The 23,165-nt window shown below is 56.5% G+C and overlaps 1 protein-coding gene across 2 annotated transcripts in view; it reads right to left on the bottom strand.

The window, feature by feature from the left end:
• LOC113240795 (cohesin subunit SA-2-like) overlaps nucleotides 1–23,165 on the bottom strand; it is a 69,361-nt gene that overhangs the window by 43,187 nt on the left and 3,009 nt on the right. Inside the window, exons 2-8 of one of the 2 annotated variants that reach the window (XM_057307949.1) lie at nucleotides 15,860–16,015; nucleotides 14,701–14,853; nucleotides 13,639–13,735; nucleotides 11,929–12,005; nucleotides 8,577–8,648; nucleotides 3,696–3,900; nucleotides 1,711–1,862 (exon numbers count right to left, since the gene is read on the bottom strand). In XM_057307949.1, coding sequence (XP_057163932.1) covers nucleotides 1,711–1,862; nucleotides 3,696–3,900; nucleotides 8,577–8,648; nucleotides 11,929–12,005; nucleotides 13,639–13,735; nucleotides 14,701–14,853; nucleotides 15,860–16,015 — 912 coding nt within the window. The remainder of the gene's footprint in view (nucleotides 1–1,710; nucleotides 1,863–3,695; nucleotides 3,901–8,576; nucleotides 8,649–11,928; nucleotides 12,006–13,638; nucleotides 13,736–14,700; nucleotides 14,854–15,859; nucleotides 16,016–23,165) is intronic. The other variant, XM_057307931.1, reaches the window with a different exon arrangement.

Genomic DNA, 23,165 nt, shown 5'->3' with positions numbered 1-23,165 from the left:
TCCAGGAGCTCCATGTAGTACTCGTGTCCCTCCTCCATCTGGGACCCTCCCTCCCTTCTGCACACACTGCCATCCTCACACCTGCGTCCCCCTGTCGTCCCGTGCACACTCCCTCCCACAGTGACCCCAGCTGTCCCGCACCTGGTGTCGGTGCTGGTCCAGCTCCATGTAGTACACGTGTCCCTCCTCGATCTGGGACCCTCCCTCCCTCCTGCACACAGTGCCGTCCTCCCACCTGCGTCCCCCCCCCATCCCGTGCACACTCCTCCCACAGTGACCCCAGCTGTCCCGCACCTGGTGTCGGCGCTGGTCCAGCTCCATGTAGTACACGTGTCCCTCCTCCATCTGGGACCCTCCCTCCCTCCTGCACACAGTGCCGTCCTCCCACCTGCGTCCCCCCCCATCCCGTGCACACTCCCTCCCACAGTGACCCCAGCTGTCCCGCACCTGGTGTCGGCGTTGGTCCAGGAGCTCCATGTAGTACTCGTGTCCCTCCTCCATCTGGGACCCTCCCCCCCTCCTGCACACAGTGCCGTGCTCCCACCTGCATCCCCCCGTCGTCCCGTGCACACTCCCTCCCACAGTGACCCCAGCTGTCCCGCACCTGGTGTCGGCGCTGGTCCAGGAGCTCCATGTAGTACTCGTGTCCCTCCTCCATCTGGGACCCTCCCTCCCTCCTACACACACTGCCATCCGCACACCTGCGTCCCCCTGTCGTCCCGTGCACACTCCCTCCCACAGTGACCCCAGTTGTCCCGCACCTGGTGTCGGTGCTGGTCCAGCTCCATGTAGTACACGTGTCCCTCCTCCATCTGGGACCCTCCCTCCCACCTGCACACAGTGCTGTCCTCCCACCTGCGTCCCCCCCCCCAATCCCGTGCACACTCCCTCCCACACTGACCCCAGCTGTCCCGCACCTGGTGTCGGCGCTGGTCCAGGAGCTCCATGTAGTACTCGTGTCCCTCCTCCATCTGGGACCCTCCCCCCCTCCTGCACACAGTGCCGTCCTCCCACCTGCGTCCCCCCCCCCCAATCCCGTGCACACTCCCTCCCACAGTGACCCCAGCTGTCCCGCACCTGGTGTCGGCGCTGGTCCAGGAGCTCCATGTAGTACTCGTGTCCCTCCTCCATCTGGGACCCTCCCTCCCTCCTGCACACAGTGCTCTCCTCCCACCTGCGTCCCCCCGTCGTCCCGTGCACACTCCCTCCCACAGTGACCCCAGCTGTCCCGCACCTGGTGTCGGCGCTGGTCCAGGAGCTCCATGTAGTACTCGTGTCCCTCCTCCATCTGGGACCCTCCCTCCCTTCTGCACACACTGCCATCCTCACACCTGCGTCCCCCCCCATCCCGTGCACACTCCCTCCCACAGTGACCCCAGCTGTCCCGCACCTGGTGTCGGCGCTGATCCAGGAGCTCCATGTAGTACTCGTGTCCCTCCTTCATCTGGGACCCTCCCCCCCTCCTGCACACAGTGCCGTCCTCACACCTGCATCCCCCCCCCCCCATCGTCCCGTGCACACTCCCTCCCACAGTGACCCCAGCTGTCCCGCACCTGGTGTCGGCGCTGGTCCAGGAGCTCCATGTAGTACTCGTGTCCCTCCTCCATCTGGGACCCTCCCTCCCTCCTGCACACAGTGCTGTCCTCCCACCTGCGTCCCCCCCCCATCCCGTGCACACTCCCTCCCACAGTGACCCCAGCTGTCCCGCACCTGGTGTCGGCGCTGGTCCAGGAGCTCCATGTAGTACTTGTGTCGGCCTTTGAGCTTCGTGATGCTCTCGATCTCGTACAGCCGCTGGGCCGTGCGCCGGCCCGCGCAGATGCCCTGGTTCACGCTGGCCAGCGCCGTCAGCAGCTTCATGGCTGCCGGCAGATTGGGGCCGTGACCCTGGGGCGGGGACCCCGGGGCCCAGACCCCAGCACTGGGCTCCACCTCCCACAGGAGTGGCCCTTCTGCCAGTACTCAGAGGGGTCTGGGGGTAGAAGAGGCTGGGAGGTCGGGCGGCTGGAGGGGATGCTGCGTCCTGCCAATGCCAGGTCACGAGAGTGCATACGGTCATCCCCACACGACGACCACACACGCGGACCCGGGAACACATCTCAGCGTTCCCAGGCTGTGCACACACCCCACAACCATCCCACCTGCAAGGTCAAGCCACTGCCCCAGAGCCGGCAGGATTCACCCAGGTGGAAATGGCCTCAGAGGACACACTGGGCCAGAACCGTGGCGGGAAACACACGTCTGCTGCACAACCCCAGCTCGGCGGCTGCAGACACCCGAGGAAGCCTCGCCGTAACCAGGACGCATGGCATCTCGGGACCAGCAGTCCAAGGTCAGAATTCACACGGACCCTCCAGGGGCACATGGCCCCATTCACGCGCTGGACCCTCCAGGGGCACATGGCCCTATTCACGCACAGGACCCTCCAGGGGCACGTGGCCCCATTCACGCGCAGGATCCTCCAGGAGCACGTGGCCCCATTCACGCGCAGGACCCTCCAGGGGCTCGTGGCCCCATTCACGCACAGGACCCTCCAGGGGTACATGGCCCCATTCACACAGTGTTTCCTGCAGACGCAGACGTGGGGACAAGACACACACAGGCCCCGCGGGGCTGACACACCCTAACACACATGCTGAGAGAGCCCTACACCTGCAGGGACCCATCCGACACAAGGGACCGGAATCCCTGTGGGGCACATCCTGCTAAAATCTCATCACAAACTCTGGACTTCTTCATGGTTCCTAACAGGCCCCTGCAAAGACCATCAGGCTTCCTTACCAACACTTCTGTGTGAGGATAGCTAGAGAGCGAGGGACACTGCACCTTCCCGAAGGATGCGAAACTCACAGGACTCGTAACCATGGACCCTCCTCCCTAGTCCCTGTGGTCAGCACTGACCGCTCAGAGTCCGTTCATCGGAAGCTAGCACTGACCACTCGGCCTGTGTTCGGGGAGAAGCTACACCCAGGTGTGACGCCTGATCAATAACCCGATTTGTGGAATTAATAGTCACTTAGAAAAGATAACTCAGGGACGGGAGAAACAGGACACACCCGGGTGGGCCAGCCTGTGGGCTCTTGTGGGGACAGAGGGACAGGACACGCCTGGGGGTCAGCCCTGGGACTGAAGAGCCCACCCTCTCTCCAATGTCAGCCCTGCACATGGTGCCCAGTCGTCGTGGCCTCTGCCGTGGAAGGTGAACAGGACCAACTCTGTGCCGTTGGCCACACCAGTCAGTGGTCGTCCTCCAGCCAACGTCCCTCTGTGGCTTCTCCACCCCCTCCGGCTCTGGCGTCCACCCGCCCAGCAGCCTCTACCCCTTGCAAGCCAGCACACTGGAGGCCCCGGGTGTGGACACCAGCCCTGGGGCAGGAGGAGCCCAGGCTGAGGCCCCTTCCTGTGTGTGCGTGGCCCACGGCCCCTTCCCCCACAGACCCTAGACCCGTGGCCCCTACCCCCATGGCCCATGGCCCTGCCCCCATATCTGTAGCTCCTCCCCCCATGGCCCCTAACCCCCATGTCCTCTGGCCCCTGTCCCTGTGGCCCACGGCCCCTCCCCCATGGCCCCTACCTCCCATGTCTCTGGCCCCTTCCCCCACAGCCCCTGCCCCCCCGCCCCCCCCCCCCCGTGTCCTCTGGCCCCTCCCCCGAGCCAGCAGGAGCCCAGGCGGGGGCGCTGTGCAGCGTCTCACCTGCCAGGGAGCTGGTGTGCCGCAGGCTGTACACGGCCGAGTTTGTGAGGCCGCTGAGCATGCAGATCACCGTGTCCATGAGGTGTCCGTCACACAGCACTGAGGAGTGCGTCTGGTGCACCAGCAGCTCCGTGAACTCGCAGAAGTTCACCCTGAACCTCTTCCAGAAGGGCCCCGGCCCCACGATCGGGTAGAAGTCATTTTGCTGCGTTAAGGACAGAACAAGGGAGGGCGTGAGATGCTGTGCCGGGCGTGGGCCCGTGCCACCATCACCACACGGAGCTCTGCTCCCGACAAGGGACTCTGGGTCACATGACCACACGCTGACCCTGCACTCAGGGGGGTGACACGTCTGCTCTCACTCAGGGTGACCCCAGATCTCCCAGACCTGCACCTGGGGGGTCACACGTCCGCTCTGACTCAGGGTGACCCCAGATCTCCCAGACCTGCACCTGGGGGGGGGGTCAGATACACACACTCACCTGGTAAACATCCCCGAGACCCAGAACCTGGGGGTCACATATCCACACTCACCAGGGTCACCCCACGTCTCCCACACCCTGCATCTGGACGAATGATCTCACGTCCCCCTGGTCAAGTCCGTAGGCTGTGCCGGGTGTACCCGCACATGTGGGAAGGAGCCGGGTCTCCAGGACCTCAGCTCAGCCCTGAGGAAAGCCCGCAGGCACCTCTCCAACGTCATCCCAGAGAAGCTTCGCCCTCCTGTTTTCCACCCTGGTTCGCGCTGAATTCAGGCCCTTTAAATATTTGGCGCGGACGTGAACAGTGAACGGTCCTTAAAAGCAGTACTTTGGCCCTGGGGGCTCAGCCCATTCCTGCTCTCGCGGGAGAAACCAGTGACTCTGCCGGGGCTGGAGTCGGAGGCGGGGCATGGGGAAGGGAAGAGATCACAGACGGGCTTGCAGGTGTGTCCACCTCACCGGCCGCCTGTCAGCCTTCCTGCGTCCTTCCTGCCACGTGCCCAGGAATCAAATCATCAGACAACCCACCACCAGCCTCTTTCCACGTGCACGGCAAGATGTCCGTCAGGAGACCCCGCCTCCAGCCTCTCACCTCCAGCCTCTCCTCTATCAAGTTGTAGGAATTGGTCTGAATTACCTGCAGGACCCGCAGGAGACCCCAAGGGAAGGTGAATCCTGCCAGGAGGTTGAGGCTGGAGGCCCGAACCCAGCAGGGGTGCAGCGCAGCCTGCAAGCACCCAGAGGATGGCGGTGGGTCAGGCATACCCCAACGGTGCGCCCCTCACGCACTGCGCAGCCCTCAAGCTCTACCCACAGGTGCAGCCCTGTGCCCCCCACCCCTACCCCATGCACCGCATCCCCACCTCCGCATGTGCAGGGGCTGCATTCACAGCTCCCTGCCTTGCTCACACTCACCCCTGCAGGCAGGGACCCATGGGCATCATGTACCTTTCCTCTCACACCATGCCCTACCACCTGCACCGCCCCCCACGCCAGAGCCCCCACCGCCACTGCTACCCCCGCGCCAGGGGTCCCACCGCCCGCGCCAGGGCCCCCACCACCCGCGCCGGCCCCCACGCCAGGGACCGCCCCGCCCGCGCCGCAAAACCCCCCCGCCGGGGCCCCCACCGCCCACCAGCCCTTCATGCTACGGCCCCCAAGCACCGCGCCCAAACTTCCTCAGTGTGTTTTGTGACAACCCTCCGTCTCCGTGCAGGGACCCCGGACGCCCCACGCCCCTGCACCTTCTGCATACCACTCCCTCAGCCCTGTCCCTGGGCAACAGGCTCCCACCATTGTCCCCCCAACGCACTGAGCCCCCCACCGTTGGCTGCGATGTGAGGGGGAGGGGTACCCTTCCATGGACTGGCGATCAGACTCGCGTGTAGAGCGCACTTGCTCAAAGGGAGACCCCAGCTTCAAACACCTGATGTGGGTGGGCCTTCGGCACCAGTCCCCAACTGGGAGGTGAGGCCAGGGCTCTGACGGGGTTACAAACATGTCCCGAAACCCCCCATCCCGAGGCTGGACCAGGTGGCTAACCGGATTACAAACGTGTCCTGAAGCCCCCATTCTGAGGCTAGACCAGGCCCCTAACTGGGTTAGAAACATGTCCTAAAACCCCCCATTCTAAGGCTAGATCAGGTAGCTAACCGGGTTACAAACATGTCCTGAAACCCCCCATTCGGAGGCTAGACTAAGTCCCTAACGGGGTTACACACGTCCCAAAACCCCCGATTCCGAGGCTAGACCAGGTTGCTAACCAGATTGCAAATGTGTCCTGAAACCCTCAGTCTGAGGCTAGACCAGATCACAGGTTACAAACATGTCCCTAAACCCCCCCTTTCCAAGGCTAGACCAGCTCACTACCCCGGTCTGCAAGGTCGGTCCTCACTCTGCAAACTCGGTGCGAGTCGTGAGAACACCTCCCACCCCCTCGTCATGACGTGCACTAATACATGTTACCTTGTCTGTGCACACGAAATGGTGAGGAATGAACGATATGCAGGACAGCAGGTGAGCCTCCAGCCCACGGGACACCTGCAGTCACTGGGCCAGAGGCCGGCCACACGGTGCCCTAACCATCTCCACCCAGGTGTGGACGGTTACAGAAACCCTGACTGGTCGGGCCATGCCAACAGTGATCATCACAACAGCACGCAGAGACGGCAGCACAGAGTACACAGAACACGGTCAGGTCTAAGCGTGCCAGCGTAGACGGAACACGATCCGGTCTAAGCGTGCCAGCGTAGGCGGAGCGCGATCCGGTCTAAGCGTGCCAGCGTAGGCGGAGCGCGATCCGGTCTAAGCGTGCCAGCGTAGACGGAACGCGATCCGGTCTAAGCGTGCCAGCGTAGGCGGAGCGCGATCCGGTCTAAGCGTGCCAGCGTAGACGGAGCGCTATCCGGTCTAAGCGTGCCAGCGTAGACCGAACACGATCCGGTCTAAGCGTGCCAGCGTAGGCGGAGCGCGATCTGGTCTAAGTGTGCTAGCGTAGACGGAACACGATCCGGTCTAAACGTGCCAGTGTAGTCAAAACATCGTCAGGTCTAATAAACATGATCGGGTAAAATGTGCCAGTGTAGACAAAATAGAGTCAGGTCTCCGTGACACAGTGTAGACAGGATATGATCAGGTCTAAACGTGCCAGTGTAGTCAAAACATGCTCAGGTCCAATAGAACACGATCGGGTAAAATGTGCCAGTGTAGACAGAATAGAGTCAGGTCTCCGTGACACAGTGTAGACAGGATATGATCAGGTCTAAATGTGCCAGTGTAGTCAAAACATGGTCAGGTCTAATAGAACACGATCGGGTAAAATGTGCCAGTGTAGACAGAATAGAGTCAGGTCTCCGTGACACAGTGTAGACAGGATATGATCGGGTCTAAACGTGCCAGTGTAGTCAAAACATGGTCAGGTCTAATAGAACACGATCGGGTAAAATGTGCCAGTGTAGACAAATAGAGTCAGGTCTCCGTGACACAGTGTAGACAGGATATGATCAGGTCCAAACGTGCCAGTGTAGTCAAAACATGCTCAGGTCTAATAGAACACGATCGGGCAAAATGTGCCAGTGTAGACAGAAGAGTCAGGTCTCCGTGACACAGTGTAGACAGGATATGATCAGGTCTAAACGTGCCAGTGGAGATGGAAAACAGTCAGGCTCCCTGACACAGTGTAAACAAAACACTGTCAGGTCTAAACATCCCAGGGTAGACAGAATATGGTCAGGTCTAAATGCACCAATGTAGACAGAACACGACCCGGTCTAAATGTGCCAGTGTAGACAGAACACAGGGCACCATGACACAGTGTAGACCAAACACAGCATGTCTACATGACTCAGTGTAGGCAGAACATTGTCAGGTCTAAACATGCCAGTGTGGACAGAACATGATCGGGTCTAAACGTGCCAGTGTGGACAGAATAGAGTCAGGTCTCCATGACAAGGTGTAGACAAAACACGTCAGGTCTACATGACGCAGTGTAGGCAGAACACTGTCAGGTCTCAGTGTGCCAGTGTAGACACAATAGAGTCAGGTCTCCATGATACAGTGTAGATGGGACATGATCTGGTCTAAATGTGCCAGTGTAGACAGAAGACAGTCAGGTCTCCAAGACATAGTGTAGACAAAAACATGATCAGATCGAAATGTGCCAGTGTAGATGCAAAAGTCTGGTCTCCATGACAGAGCATACACACAGCAGAACACTGTCAGATCTAAACATCCCAGTGTAGACAGAACATGATCAGGTTTAAACATGTCAGTGTAGACAGAGCAAGATCAGGTCTAAGCGTGCCAGTGTAGACAGAATAGTCAGGGCTCCATGACATGGTGCAGACAGAACATGGTCAGGTGTGAACATCCCAGCATAGACAGAACATGACCAGTCTAACTGCACCAGTGTAGACAGAACACAACCCAGTCTAAACGTGGCAGTGTGGACAGAACTCACTGGATGAACTCAGCTTTGCTGGACAGGTCAGGTCTGACTGTGCCCTTGCGCACAGACAGAGTCTGGCTTCACCGTTCTCATTTGAAGCAGCACGCCATGGGCCCTATGTGCACTCAGTGTGGACTCAGCACCGTCAGGTCCTGTCCCGTGGTGGACACGACGCGGCAGCTCCAGTGCGCTCGGGGTGGACAGGATGGGGTCAGGTCAGGTAGAGCCCCCTCGCTGCAGTCCAGACACAGCGAAGTCTGGACCCTGTCTGCGGGGCCAGCTCCGTGCAGCTCTCCTGGGAGCCGGGCACAAGCCCGCGGTCCCTCGTCGGCAATCGGGATGCCCACCCCGTGCTGGGGACTCCACACGAGCTACCCCGGGCTCCGTCGGCCTCGGGCATGCTGGGAAACCACTCAGAACCACCCCATTCTTAAACAGTGGAACGGGTGTTACCAGCTTCTCTGGCCACATGATGGTCAGGATCCAGGGGTAAGCCAGAAACTTCTTGTAGTAAAGACCGGTCTCCTGCAAGGACAGACGAGACGTGCCGATGAATTCCAGCGTCCCCGGGCCCACAGCGGGTCCCAGCAGGACAGGCCCGTGCAGCATGGGGTGCTGGGAGGTGGTCTCCATCCCCCCCGGAGGCTGAGGCCTGTGGGTGAGTGGGGGGGTTCAGCTCCGAGGCCCATGGGCGGGGGGGGGGGGCGGCTCCGAGCAGCCGACAGCGTGCATGCCCTGCCTCTACAATAGCAGTCCATGTCCACTTTCACGTCAGTGTCCTCGCGAGGGGGGGGGACAGGCTGCGTCTGCGGCGCTCAGCCACCGTGTGTACACGACTGATACTCGGAACATGCACTGTGTCATCTCTGGAGGCCAGGACCGGGAGACACCACGGCACAGACACCACTCTGCGCAGAGGACCGGGGAGCACTGGAGCCTCTCACGCTGCCCTGCCACGTCTCCATACGGCCAGTGGCCATGCATGTTACCCTGCCCGCTGTGGGCCCTCACACTCTGGCATTTCCCTACAATGTGTCCGGCGGCCTGCTCTTTGGGAAGCACAGGGTCTCCCATGAGGGAGACAGGCTGGGGGACTGGCAACACCGCCGCTGCTGCTTCTGAGCTGGGGGGAGACTGAACGGGATCCCGATCCAGCAACGGGGGTTCTCTGAAGTAAGAGGCCCAGTCAAGTCAGGGCCATGCTCAGTGACCCCAAGGAAGGAACTAAGTTCAGGGACATGGAGGCCGGAAGCAAAGTAGGGCGTCGTCCTCTACTACGGGCCTGAGCTCTCCAAAGTGCCGAACTCGTGGGCTTCAAGGGAGCCTGGGCGCAGAGGCTAATGTCACGTGGGACCCTTAGCTGGACCCTCAATGGGACAGAAACAAAACGTGAGGACATCCCTGAGACAGGCACGGTAATGCGTGCGGCCCCTTCACGCAGATGCTATCCTCCAGCGACTTAGTGGGCCCAAGAGTGAGGACTGGACCACGGTCACACTGGAGCGTTCACAGCCACACATGCAGACACAGCCAGGGCCCAATTCAGTCTGCAGCCCCCTTGCAAGTGGTTCTGGGGAACACAAGCAGTGGCAAACACATGTGTGCACCTTCATGGACCTACACACACACCATGTGCACAGCGCACATCTGCATGCACTCGCTCACGTGCACAGGGCACACGCATGTGCATGCACAGCACAGGGGCACATGCACACACATGGAGATAAGATGAAGATGGCACACGTATTCACTCACTCACATGCACAGGGCACATGTGTGTGCATGCACGGCACAGAGGCACATGCATGGGGATGAGATGAAGATGCCACACATATGCATTCGCTCGCTCACGCACACCGTGTGCAAGCGTGTGCATGCACAGCACAGAGGCACATACTCACACATGAGGATAAGCTGAAGACGGCACACGCACGTGCATTCACTCGCTCATGTGCACGGTGCACACGCGTGTGCATGCACCACACAGAGGCACATACTCACACATGAGGATAAGCTGAAGACGGCACACGCACGTGCATTCACTCGCTCATGTGCACGGTGCACACGCGTGTGCATGCACCACACAGAGGCACATACTCACACATGAGGATAAGCTGAAGACGGCACACGCACGTGCATTCACTCGCGCACAGAGGCACATGCACGATAAGGTGAAGAGGGCACACGCGCAAGCGCATTTGCTCGCCCACGTGCACAGTGCACATACAGGTGCATACACAGCACATGTGCACACATGGTGATAAGGTGAAGACGGCACACGCGCAAGCGCATTCGCTCGCCCACGTGCACAGTGCACATGCGTGTGCATGCAGGGCACATGTGCACACATGGTGATAAGGTGAAGATGGCACACGCGCATATGCATTTGCTCGCTCATGTGCACGGTGCACACGCGTGTGCATTCACCGCACAGAGGCACATGTGCGATAAGGTGAAGACGGCACACGCACAAGCGCATTCGCTCGCCCACGTGCACAGTGCACATGCGTGTGCATGCACAGAGGCACATGTGCACACGTGGGGGTAAGGTGAAGACGGCGGAGCGTTAGTTGCCGAACGCAGGCGAAGTCTACGTATTCTTCCCCTTTCCTTAGGGTTGACGTTCCAAATAAAGTTAAGGAAAACAGTTACTGTTCACGGACTTGATTCACAAGACTTTCTGAAGTCACTAAGTATTTTAAACTGTGAGGAATTAATGTAGATGTTACGTGTGTTCCCTGAAAGGACGAGTCCATCAGCAAGCTATGGTCCATGCACACAGCGGGACATGACGCAGCCTTGAAGAGGAAGACGTTCTGCGCCTGCTAGGACGTGGATGGACCTTGAGACGTGACCCAGACACAGAAGGACACATCCTGCCTGATTCCACGTACATGGGGTGCCTAAAGGCATGCATGCAACTACGAGACTGGCAATAACTACATGGCCTCGAACACGGGATGCGGAGGCATGCATCCGTGGAGATGCTGTGAAAAGAAGCCGGCGTCACACCACAGAGTAAAACGTGCACATACTCTGACCATTTGCTACACGCACACATGGGAACACACACAGCAGGACCCACGGACGTCGCACGTCCACAGCCACACAAAGCCCGAAACCGACCCGAAGGCCACCAGGAGCAGAACGGGGATGGGAACCACACACACGCATGCGATGGAACATTCCACAGCCATGACATAGATGTCTACTCGACATTATTCACATTTATAGAAAGTCTTTCCTAAACTGTGTGTGCGTGTGAGGGAAGAGCCGTAGAGACGCCACGCTGAGCGCCGGTCTCTCCCGGCACGGAGCTGGAAGCCGGGCACAGCAGGGCCGGTATGCACGGGGGTGCGCATGCAAGAAAGCCCAAGCACCGGAACATCGCGAGGCCCAAGTTCAGGGCCGTACTCCTCAAACGGCGGGGAGGAGGTCAGCACGGGCGCAGGGCGCATCTAGGCACCCGCCGGCCTTGCTGTTTCTTCCTCTGGATGAAGGCCACGTGAGCACCATGTGATAACCACGTCTTCCCCGTACATAACAGAATGTCCCATATCTAATTTAGGTTTGCATTTTCCTTTCTAAAGCAACGTGGTCCTGCCCGCAAAGCACCAGAGGGCCGGCTTCTCCCAGGGAAGCAGAGAAGGACGGCTTCTACCTGGAGATGGGGATGCCTCAGCCCCTTCCACCCCCAGGCTTGACCGTAAACCCGCGTGCCCGGGGGATCCAGGGCAGCGACGCTGAGGAGGAAGCTCCCGCGACCTCAGGCCCGGGCTCACGGAGTGCGCGGAGCCCGCCCCACCTGGTCAAACTTCTCGGTCATTTTGTGCACCACGTTCTTGCCTTGGTTGCTCTGGTAGAGCTCGGCTGTCACCATCCCTGCGAGAGAAAGAAGGAAACGCGGTTCAACCCGACCGCCCTGCTCCTAGGGGACAAGGCCTCATCCCTGAGATAGGACAGTGAGGCCACAGAATCCAGCCTCACTGGCTGGGGTCTACACGCGCTGTGGCTCCCGCGTGTCTAACACGACGGGGCTTTCACGAGGCACCCTCAGGGCTCCCGGCTAGACGCCGCCGCCGGGGCTTCCCGACAGGCCGGTCCTGCCCCCACAGCTCCTGCGTCAGGATCTGGAGGGAAGGGGAAGCCCCCGTTGTTCGCTGGTGATGACGACTCATGGACATGGAAGCACACACCATACGAGGGACTCACTCGTAGCATGAACCTCAGCAGTGTGTTTATTTCCCGCAGTGCACCATCACCACGGCCACTGCAGGAAGCCCCCACCCCCCAGACACTGGTGGTCCCCTCCCGTTTCCCTGGCCCCAGGAACCACTGAGATGCCGTCCGTCTGCGGACATGCCCGTTCTGGACATTTCGTGCACGTGGGGTCACACCCTGGGTGGCGTGGTGTGTCTGTGTCTCTCCCTGAGCGCCGTGCGTCCAAAGTGCACGCACACGGCAGCAGGGGTCGGTGTTTCCCCGCCGGGTATGACCGAGTACGTTTCACGCTCCGTGTGTGTAAGTCAACAGAGCCCTTGCAGACGGCGGGGAGAGCTTTAGCTTCCAGCATTCCTGCGGCAGAACCTGAGCTGTCCGTCAGCACCCAGACGTCCCCGTGGGAGGCTGACGGCCCCGCTGCCCTCGGCCCTGCTGACATCCTGTGCTGACCAAAGCCCTGGGAGGGAGGGCGTGCCGGCCCCACACATGTCCCGTCCTGCACCCCGAGCCTCCCGCGAGAGCAGCTCACTGGTCAGCATCCTGGGCGAGCCGCTCCACGGGCGCTGCACAGGGGACGTGGAACTGTCACGGACCACAGTGTGGCCCTCTGCTGAAGCCCACCCACAGCAACCCCAACTTGGAAAGAGCGGAGGCTCCGGGGGAGGGTCCTTCCTGCTTCTTCCAGCTTCTGGGGCTCCAGGCGTCCCTGGGCTGGTGGCCACATCCCTCCCGTCTCTGCCTCTGTCCTCACGTGGCTTCTCCTCTGTATCTGCATTTCTCCTCTTCTTTTTTAAGATTAATTTATTTGAGAGAGAGAGCACGGATGGGAGGGGCAGAAGGAGAGAGAGAGAGAGAGTCTCAAGGAGACTCCACACTGAGCACGGAGCCCGACGTGGGGCTCAATCCCAGCACCCTGAGATCATGACCTGAGCTGAAACCAAGAGTCGGACATTTAACTGACTGCACCATCCAGGTGCCCCTGCGTCCCTCCTCTTACAAGGACAAAGTCTCACGGGACGAGGGCCACCCTAAGGACTATCGTACTGCTGACGTCGGCAAAGTGAGGTCATATGCTGAGGGCCTGGGGTCTGGACACGGACAGAGCTTTATCTGGGAGAACAATCACCCTTCGCTCTGAGATAACGCTGCTCACAAGAAGCAAGCGCTCTTACTAATCCAGCCTCGGCCAAAGCCCCAGCCCGCCTGGTCTCTTACAACCACACGCGGGCAGGACAGGCAGGCCCGGCGGGCCCATGTGTGGGGACACCCACGCGCGTCCAGGAGCACGGCTCACCTTCACAGCCACAGCACTGGACGAAGAAGCTGATGAGGTCCAGCAGGGCCAGCTCCCTGTCCTCCTTGTAAGACTGCACCCACTCCTCGACAGCCGTCTGCAGGGGTAACAGCCGGTGGTGAGCATGCATGTGCGATGAGGAGTGTGGGACGGGCCAGACGTGAGGACACGTGCATCTGATGGCCAGTGATGAGCACTCGTGTGTGAGTGCGTGTGTGCGTGATCAGGCACGTGACAGGCAGTGGTGAGCGTGCGTGTGTGTGACTGATGAGCTATGCGTGACGGAGCAGCTATGAGCACACGTGTGCATGTACGTGTGTGATGAGGTCGTGTGACGGAGCAGCTATGAGCACGCGTGTGTGTGTACGTGTGTGTGATAAGGTCGTGTGACGGCAGCGCTGAGCACTTGTGTGCATGTACGTGTACGTATGTGTGATGAGGTCGTGTGACGGCAGCGCTGAGCACGCGTGTGCGTGTACGTGTGTGTGATGAGGTCGTGTGACGGCAGCGCTGAGCACTCGTGTGCGTGTACGTGTGTGTGATGAGGTCGTGTGACGGCAGCGCTGAGCACTCGTGTGCGTGTACGTGTGTGTGATGAGGTCGTGTGACGGCAGCGCTGAGCACGCGTGTGCGTGTACGTGTGTGTGATGAGGTCGTGTGACGGCAGCGCTGAGCACGCATGTGCGTGTACGTGTGTGTGATGAGGTTGTGTGACGGCAGCTACAAGCACTCGTGTGCGTGTACGTGTGTGTGATGAGGTCGTGTGACGGCAGTGCTGAGCACTCGTGTACATGTACGTGTACGTGTGTGTGATGAGGTCGTGTGACGGCAGTGCTGAGCACTCGTGTGCATGTACGTGTGTGAGGTGCATGTGACGGGCATACATGGCGGCCGGGCAGCCCAGGCAGCACAAGGTTGCAGTGGGTGGGGCCCTGACTCCGTGGGGACAACCTAGCCTCCATGTGGCACAGAGGAGCGACTGATGCCAGGCGGGCGCCCGTGTCTGCCGCCCCCCACACCCGCCCCACCGCACGCCACCCCTCCCCCCGCAGCGGGCAGTACCTGCACGGAGTTCTTCCCCAGGGCGACCATCTCAAAGAGGGTCACCTCCGTGGTGATGGCCACTTTCCTCTTGCGGTGCTTCCGTGGCGGCCGCCCTCGCCGGCGGTTGCCGGGCCCGCTGGTATCCTGGCCCCCCGAGGGTGCTCCCTGCGCCTAAAACCAGAGGAGGACTTGACCGGGCTGCCCCCCCACACCGGAAGCCCCATGTCCCGGGGGAGGGCGAGGAGGGTGCAGCAGCCCCCACACGCAGGGCTGCACCGCCGTGGTACAGGGCCGGCACAGGGGGCGCTGTCCTGGGAATCCACTGTCAAGACCAACACAGCTGCACAGACACCTGGCAATTCAGGAGAGACCCCGCAGCAGTGCCCCACCCACCATCACATCCTCACGGCTTTCATATCCAACAGGTCCGGGCTCCACACAGCCTTCCCTGCACCAGCCAGAAGCCGTGTCTGCTCACCTGAGTCTCTGGGCAGGGAGGCGGGGTTCCCAGCCCCAGGAGGGGTTGCGCTGCGGGGCACCTGGAAGGGAGGGTGCGGGACAGACCCCAGCCCCCTGGGGCAGGAGGCATCAACGCCACAGAGCAGGGAGGGGACACTAGCCAGAGGACAAGTAAGGGGACGCCATGTCTGAGGATGGCGAGGGGACGCAGTGTGTCAGGACAGAGGAGGGAACGCCTTGTGTCAGGATGGGGAGGGGATGCCATGTCTGTGGATGGGGGAGGGAATGCCATGTCTCAGGACGGGGAGGGATGCCATGTCTCAGGATGTGGAGGGGACACTGAGCCTGAGGACAAGGGAGGGGACGCCATGTCTAAGGATGGGGAGGGGATGCTGTGTCTGTGGATGGGGAAGAGGATGCTGTGTCTGTGGATGGGGGAGGGGATGCCGTGTCTCAGGACGGGGCGGGATGCCGTGTCTGAGGATGTGGAGGGGACACTGAGCCTGAGGACAAGGGAGGCGACGCCGTGTCTCAGGACGGGGAGGGGAAGTGCCCTGGTGGTCCCGTTGGGCCCTAGTGGGCTTGTGGTTCGACGGGCAGGCCGTGAAGGGATGACAGCCTCCAGGATCCATGTGCCAGCAGGCCAGCGCCTAGCCTGATGCAGAGAAGCACTTCACAACCCACCCAGCCCGTGATCCCTCCCAGCAGTGGTCAGTACCAGTATGGAGCTCCTCCTCCTGGCCATCACCTCAAAGACGGTCACCACGGAGATGAACTGGCCAGCCTGATTCCTGAGCCTCCCGCAGGAACGCCGGCCTCGCCGTCGGGGTCCACTCCTACCGGCATCCCGGCCCCCCGAGGGTCCTTCCTGCATCTACAACCAGAAAGTGGCATGTGAAGAGCCAGGAAACGCTGATACCTGGAGGCCAGCTTAATGACGGGACCCCTTCACTGCCGGACTGAGGAGGCACGGCCAGGAAGTAGCCGCTACAACTGCCCATTACCACCAGGGGCCCCGGGGCAAGGAAGGCAGCCACCCCGAGTCACCCACTGTGGCTGCAGGACAGAGGCCTTAGCCAGAGCCTCTGATTCTCGCCAGGCCCTCAGCTGAGTGCTCATACACCAACCTCCATGGTGCCCGTGTCCTCATCCATCTCCCCACCCATGCCCCCGTCCCAGCCTGACACACCCAGTCCACTTGCTGCAGCCACAGCCATGACCACCAGTGTCCAGGGAACAGCAAGCCGTTCTGAACCCAATCCCGAGGGCTGTGTCTCAGGGCTATGGGGTACCCATCACTCCACTGATCAGAGCCCAGGATGGAGATGGGGAGCTCGGGCCAGTGACCAGCAAGGTCAGGGGAAGTCAGTCCTGTGGGACAGGTGAGCCAGCTATCCCTGTCTCTAGGGGCTCGTGGGGCCCAATGGCCCAGCAGAAGCAGGGCTGTGACCACCACAGCCTCATGGGGCACAAGGAGGGTAGCCCAGAACCAGGGGTCACGGGTGCACACAGCAGAACGAGGGAGTCACAAAAGAACCTGGGGTCATGCACAAAGGTGGCAAACCTGGGAGTCATGGAGACAGTGAAACCTGGGGGTGCTGGCAGAAGCTGGGGCCACATATGCAGACAGGGGAACCTGAGGATCACTCACGGGCACACCTGCCCAATAGCAGTGTGACCTTCCCTAGTGGGCTGCAACTACTGCACGAGGACCAACACGGATGCAGTGAGAGAACCAGGGCCATGCCTGCCCTGACCCAATGCCCCCCTGCCCACTAAACTATGGCCCACCAAGGGCACGCTGACACTGTGAGTCCTCGAGGGCCATCCTGGGGCAGAGAGGGTCTGCAGGACAAGTGCCCATGTTAGCACCACACCCCTACACCCTTACACTGTGGGCCTCTACGACACGGTCTTCATGACCGAGAACGTCGGAGGGCTCTAGGGCTAGGCCAGGCTGGCTCACTGCCACCAGTAACCCCACTGCAACGCACACCTGGTCCCGCCTGTAGGAACCCCACATTGACACGTGTGTCATTAAAGGCCTTGCCTCAGGAATGCACTCTCAAGTGTCTTCGGGAAGATGAATTTGCAAATGTACACGTATGCACAGAGACTGTGAGATCACGCACACGTGGTGTGATACTCACGTGAGGCATCAGGATGACAGGAAGACATTCACTTTCTGTACTGTTTTCGGAACTCTTCGGCAAGTGTATAATGATTTCAAGTAAGAAAGTCTCAGGTTTGGCTATTGGTACCTGTTATCCCTGGGACGTAGCATGAACTGGTTTGCCATTTACTCCACCTTGAACTACGTCCACTGCTCCCTCTTTCCTATCCTCCATACGCTACAGAAAATGCCTTTCATGGCTTTAGATTTTAACCCAGTTCTCAGAGGCTAAGAAGACAAGTAGAGACAGAAGGTATAAAGTGCTCTGTGTGGCCAGCAGCACCACGTGAGGCACTAATCAGCACTAGAGGCCAGAGTCTCCCTCCCCACCCAGGACTGGATGCTTGTTCCACACCTGCATTCACACTGGGCCAAGAACGCAGCAAGGCCGACTACTTCTACTCCACAATGCATTCGAAGTCCTACTCCATGCAGCGAACAGGAGAAGGAAATGAAAGTCACCCGATTGGGAAAGAAGGTGTAAAATTACCTCTATTTGAGAATGACAGGATTGGCTATGTAGAAAGTCCCAGAGGACGTATCGAACTATCTCCTCAAACTCAACAGTGAATTTAGCAAGGCCACAGAATACAAGGTCACTATCACAGAATCAATCATATTTCTATAAACAAGCAGTAAAAACTGCACGTGGAAATTAAGAAAAAAAAGTACCAAATACAACAGCTCCTCAAAAATGAAATACTTAGATATCAACCTAACAAAATACATGTAGGGTCTGTGTCCTGAACGCTACAAGAGTTTGATGAAAAAAATCAAATAAGACCTTCGGAAACAGTGAGCTATACCATGTTCATGGAATGGAATGGTGAAATGGACCATGCTACGTACAACAGAGGGCAACTTCAATACCCCACTCTCGATAAGGGATAGAACAACCAGACAGAAGACAAGTGAGGACAAAAAGGACTTAACAAACCAACTAGATCTAAGACATAGATACTAAACCCCCCACCCAGCAATAGCACACACCTTCCACTCAGTAGTTAACATACAAAGTATCGTCTCTGACCACAATGAAATGAAGTTAGAAATCAGTAACAGAAGGAAAACTGGAAAATCCACAAAACTGTGGAAATTAAAACACATACTACTGAAGAACAAGTGGATCTCGGGCACCTGGGTGGCATAGTCAGTTAAGCGTCTGCCTTCAGTTCAGGTCATGATCCCAGAGTCCTGGGATCAAGCCCCATGTCAGGCTCCCTGCTCACTGGAGTGTCTGCTTCTCCCTCTCCCTCTGCCCCTTCCTCTGCTCCTTCTCCCTCTGTCTCTCTCTCTCAGTCTCTCTGAAATAAATAAAATCTTTTTTAAAAAAATGAGTGGATCAGAGAGGGCAATTAGAAAATACTTAGGGAAAATGAAAACAAAAACACAGCACAACTAAAACTAATGGGACACTGGGAACGCAGTGCTAATAGGAAATTTGTAGCTGTAAGTGCCAACCCTGAAAACCAAGAAAGATCCCCGATCAACAATGCAAGTATACGCCTTGAGGAACGAGAAAAAGGACAAATGGAATCCAAAGGTAGCAGATGGAAGGAACTAAAAAAGAAATAGAACTGAGATAAACACAACAGATAATAGACAACAGAGAAAACCAATGAAACCAAAAGTTGGTTCTTCCAAAACATAACAGAATTAAGAAAACTTCAGCTTAGATGAACTATGGACAAAAGAGTGAAGACTCATATTATAAAAATCAGAAATGAAAGTGGGGGCATTACTACAGATTCCATAGAAATAGGATTAGAAGAGAGTCTTGTGACCAACTGCACACCAACAAATGGGATAACCTATATGAAATGGACAAATTTCTAGAAACACAAACCCTACCAAGAGTAAGTCACACAGAAGTGAAAAATCTGAATACACATATAACTAGTAGGAGATTGAATCGGTAATCAAAATCTCCTGAGAAGAGAAGCCCTGAATTCACCTGAAAGTGTCACCGAGGAATTCTACCAAAGGTTTTAAGGAGAACTAATACCAATCCTTCCCAAACTTCTCCAAACACTGAAGAGGAGGGAACACTTCCCAACGCATTCCAGGGAGCCAGAATTATTACCCTGATTCCAAAGCCAGACAGAGACACTACAAGGAAACTACAGACCAATATTCTTCATGAACACTGATGTGAAAATCCTCAACAAAATACCAGCAAACAGAACTTAGCAGCATGTTAGAGGACTATACACCATGACCACACAGGACTTACTTCTGAAGTAGAAGGTTGGTTCAACATACAAAAACTGACCAACGTAAGGCATCACATCAATGGAATTAAGGAAAAATATCACAAGATCAACTCAACTGATTGAGAAAAAGTATCTGACAAAATTCAATACCCTTTCATGATACACACACAGACAGACAAAGAACCAACTAAGAAGGGGAGGAAATTATCTCAATGTAACCAAAGCCATCTATGAAAAACCCACAGTGAATATCACGCGCAATGGTGAGAGGCAGAAAGGCTTCATCTACGATGAGGAACAAGGCAAGAATGTTCATTTGTGCCACTTCCACTTAACGCAGTAATGGAAATTCAAGCCAGGGCAACCACACAGAGCAACAGAGAAAGAGAGAAAAACATCAGAATTGGAAAGGAAAGAGTCAAACTGTTCTACAGATGACATGATTTTACATGTAGAGACCCTAACAATTCTAGACACACCCACACAGACTCTGGGAACTAATACATGAATCGCGTAAAGTCGCAGGATACAAAGCCAACACCCAAAAATCAGCGGCATTTCTACACACCAATAAGGAGCAATCTGAAAAGGAAATTACAAAAACAATTCCAACGACAGTAGCATCAAGAAGAATAAAATACATAGGAATTAACTTAACCAAGATGGTGAAAGACCTGGATGATGAAAAGTACAAAAGATTGCTACAAGAAATTAAAGAAGATATAGATAAATGGAAAAGCATCCCATGTTCATGGACTGGAAGACTTCAGAGTATTACAATGTGAACACAACCCAACATGATCTACAGATTCAGCAAAATCCCAATCAACATCCAAGCATAAGTTTTTCTAGATATTAGCAAGCTGATTCTAAAATTTATATGGAGAGAAAAAGGAACGAGGACAGTCCAAACAATTTTCAAAAACAACAAAGTTGGAGGATTCACACCATCTAATTTCAAATCTTAGTATAAAACTATAGTAATTCAGGGGCGCCTGGGTGGCTCAGTCATTAAGCGTTTGCCTTTGGCTCAGGACGTGATCCCGGCGATCAGGGATCGAGCCCCACATCAGACTCCTTGGCTGGGAGCCTGCTTCTTCCTCTCCCACTCCCCCTGCTTGTGTTCCCTCTCTCACTGGCTGGCTGTCTCTCTCTCTGTCAAATAAATTAATAAAATCTTAAAAAAAAATAACTATAGTAATCCAGACTGTGTGGTCCTGGCAAAAGGATAGTCTCATAGATCAGAGGAACAGGACAAAGTCCAGAACTAGAACCACTTAACTATGGTCAACTGGCTTTTTATAAGATTGCAAAAGAAACTCGATGGATAAAGGATAGTCTGCTTAAAAATGGTACTGAACAACTGGGCGTCCACATGCAAAACAATGAGCTCTGACCCACATCTTTCAGCTCACATAAAAATCAGTCAAGGACCTAAAAGTTAAGATGTAAAACCGTAAAACTCTTACAAGAAAAATGGGAGAAAAATTTTGCGATCTAGGGTTAAAATGCTTAGATCCATCACTAAACGTGTAATCCACAAAAGAAATAATTGATAAATGGACTCTATCAAAACTCAAAACTTTTGCTCTTGTAAAATACACTGTTAACAGAATGAAGGGGCACCTGGGTGGCTCAGTAGGTTAAGCATCCGTCTTCGGCCCAGGACATGATCCCAGGGTCCTGGGATCGAGCCCTGCGTTGGGCTCCCTGATCAGTGTCCACACTGCTTCTCCCTCTGCCTGCTGCTCCCCCTGCTTGTGCCCCTCGCCTCTGTCCCAAATAAATAAATAAAATCTTAAAAAAAAAAAAAAAAAAAACCAGAATGAAAACAGAAGCCAGTGTCTGGTAGAAAATACTCGCAAACCACGTAATCTAATAAAGGGCCTTCACCAATATTTTATAAAGAACTCTTGAAACGCAACAAGAAAACAAACAAGTCAATAAAAACGACCCTCGAAAGATTCCAACAGACTCGTCACCAGAAAATATACACAGATGGGACAGTAAGCACAGGGAAGAATGCTGAGTTCATTAGGCACTAGGGAGATACAGACTGAAACCAAGCCACCACCATTTGAACAGCTAAGATCAAACATGCTGACAGGTGCTGGGGCGGGGGGACAGGGAGCGGCGGGAATTCTCCCACCTGCCCACAGGAATGTGAAACGGTACAACCACGTGGGAAAGCAGCTTGGCGGTCTCGTAAAATGTTAAATGTACATCTACCCGCCACTGCGTTCACCCGCGAGGAACAGAGGCATATTTCCGTACGTGCCCACATGTGGGCCACAGAGCGGACTTCATAGCTTCTCACGCATTCTGCGGCCACAAGGAGTAACCCCCCACACGGCAGCGCCCGTGCAACGCCCCCAGACTACAGTCGGGCTGCTGTTCACTAGTTTCACCCTGAAATCAGGAGCGGTGACAAACAGTCCTCTCACGACATAGTCGTCACACCCCATAGTCACGGAACCGGCCAGGTCACGTAAGGGATTATGATTAACTCCACGACCAAGCAGCCAGCAGATCACACGGCTGCACACTCACTCACAGTACACTCCGTATCCCTTTCAAGCTTCAGGGTTTTTTTCCTTTTTCGTTTGTTTCTGCTTTTTTTAGGAGACTCCACGCCCCACGTGGGGCTCGAACTCATGACCTTAAGATCAAGAGGCACGTGCTCTACCAACTGAGCCGGCCGGGCACCCCCGAAGCTTAAAATTTTATAATATATGTAATGTGAACCCACTTTTAATTAAATGTTGGGACATATATCTACACACACATGCGTGTGTACAGATACGCAAGAACATATGTACACGTATGTGCATGTATATAAAAGGAGTGGAAGAGGGGTGCCTGGCTGGCTCAGTTCGTACAGCACGCCACCCTTGATCTCAGGTTGTGAGTTCAAGCCCCACGTTGGGTGTAGAGATTACTTTAAAAAAAAAAAAAAAAAGGAAAAACAAAAAGACTGCACCAATATACACCAAAATCTTCAGTGACCGCTATATGGTCACACGCGGGTGACTTGTATTTCCTTCTGTGTTCTTCTGTCCACGTCCTCGTCCACACAAACACGGCACTTTTCTTTCTCAGAGGGAAACATGCACGTTAGGCCCACGTAACAAGCGTATAGAAAGCTGGCCGCGAGCTCCCTGAGCACAAGCACTTACCGACACACCGTCCCGGCCACGGCCGCCGCACACCGACACGGCTTTCACCCCCTCTCGGCGAGACCGTCCACTAAGACACAAGAAAAGTCAGATCGCGGCATGAAGCCCTGGGATCTGCAAGCCACCCCCACACGCTCGTCTCTCTCAAGGGTACACACGCTTCCAAACACGGGGGACGCTGAGTACATCGTCTGCCCCTGGACGCTGTTAAACGGTTGTCAGCAGAGGGAAGAAAGCAACAAAACCGAGACAATGCCCAGGAATTGGGAGTGGCTCCGCTTACAGAAAGCACGGTCTCAGCGTGGTCCATGTGTGCGGAGGCAGAGGGCTCAATCCTACACCCCCGGCTCTCCTTGATTCTAACCCGCTATGCGTGGTTTGGGGTCTCTCCCCTCATGATGCATCTCACCACGCCATCCACCACGCACTTTACAAACCACGGATATTTGACCATCCAGACAA

Source organism: Ursus arctos, chromosome X (assembly GCF_023065955.2).
Source record: "Ursus arctos isolate Adak ecotype North America chromosome X, UrsArc2.0, whole genome shotgun sequence".
Taxonomy (NCBI): Eukaryota; Metazoa; Chordata; class Mammalia; order Carnivora; family Ursidae; genus Ursus; species Ursus arctos.
The sequence above is the reverse complement of the archived record's forward strand: the minus strand, read 5'-3'. Positions and strand labels throughout refer to the sequence as shown.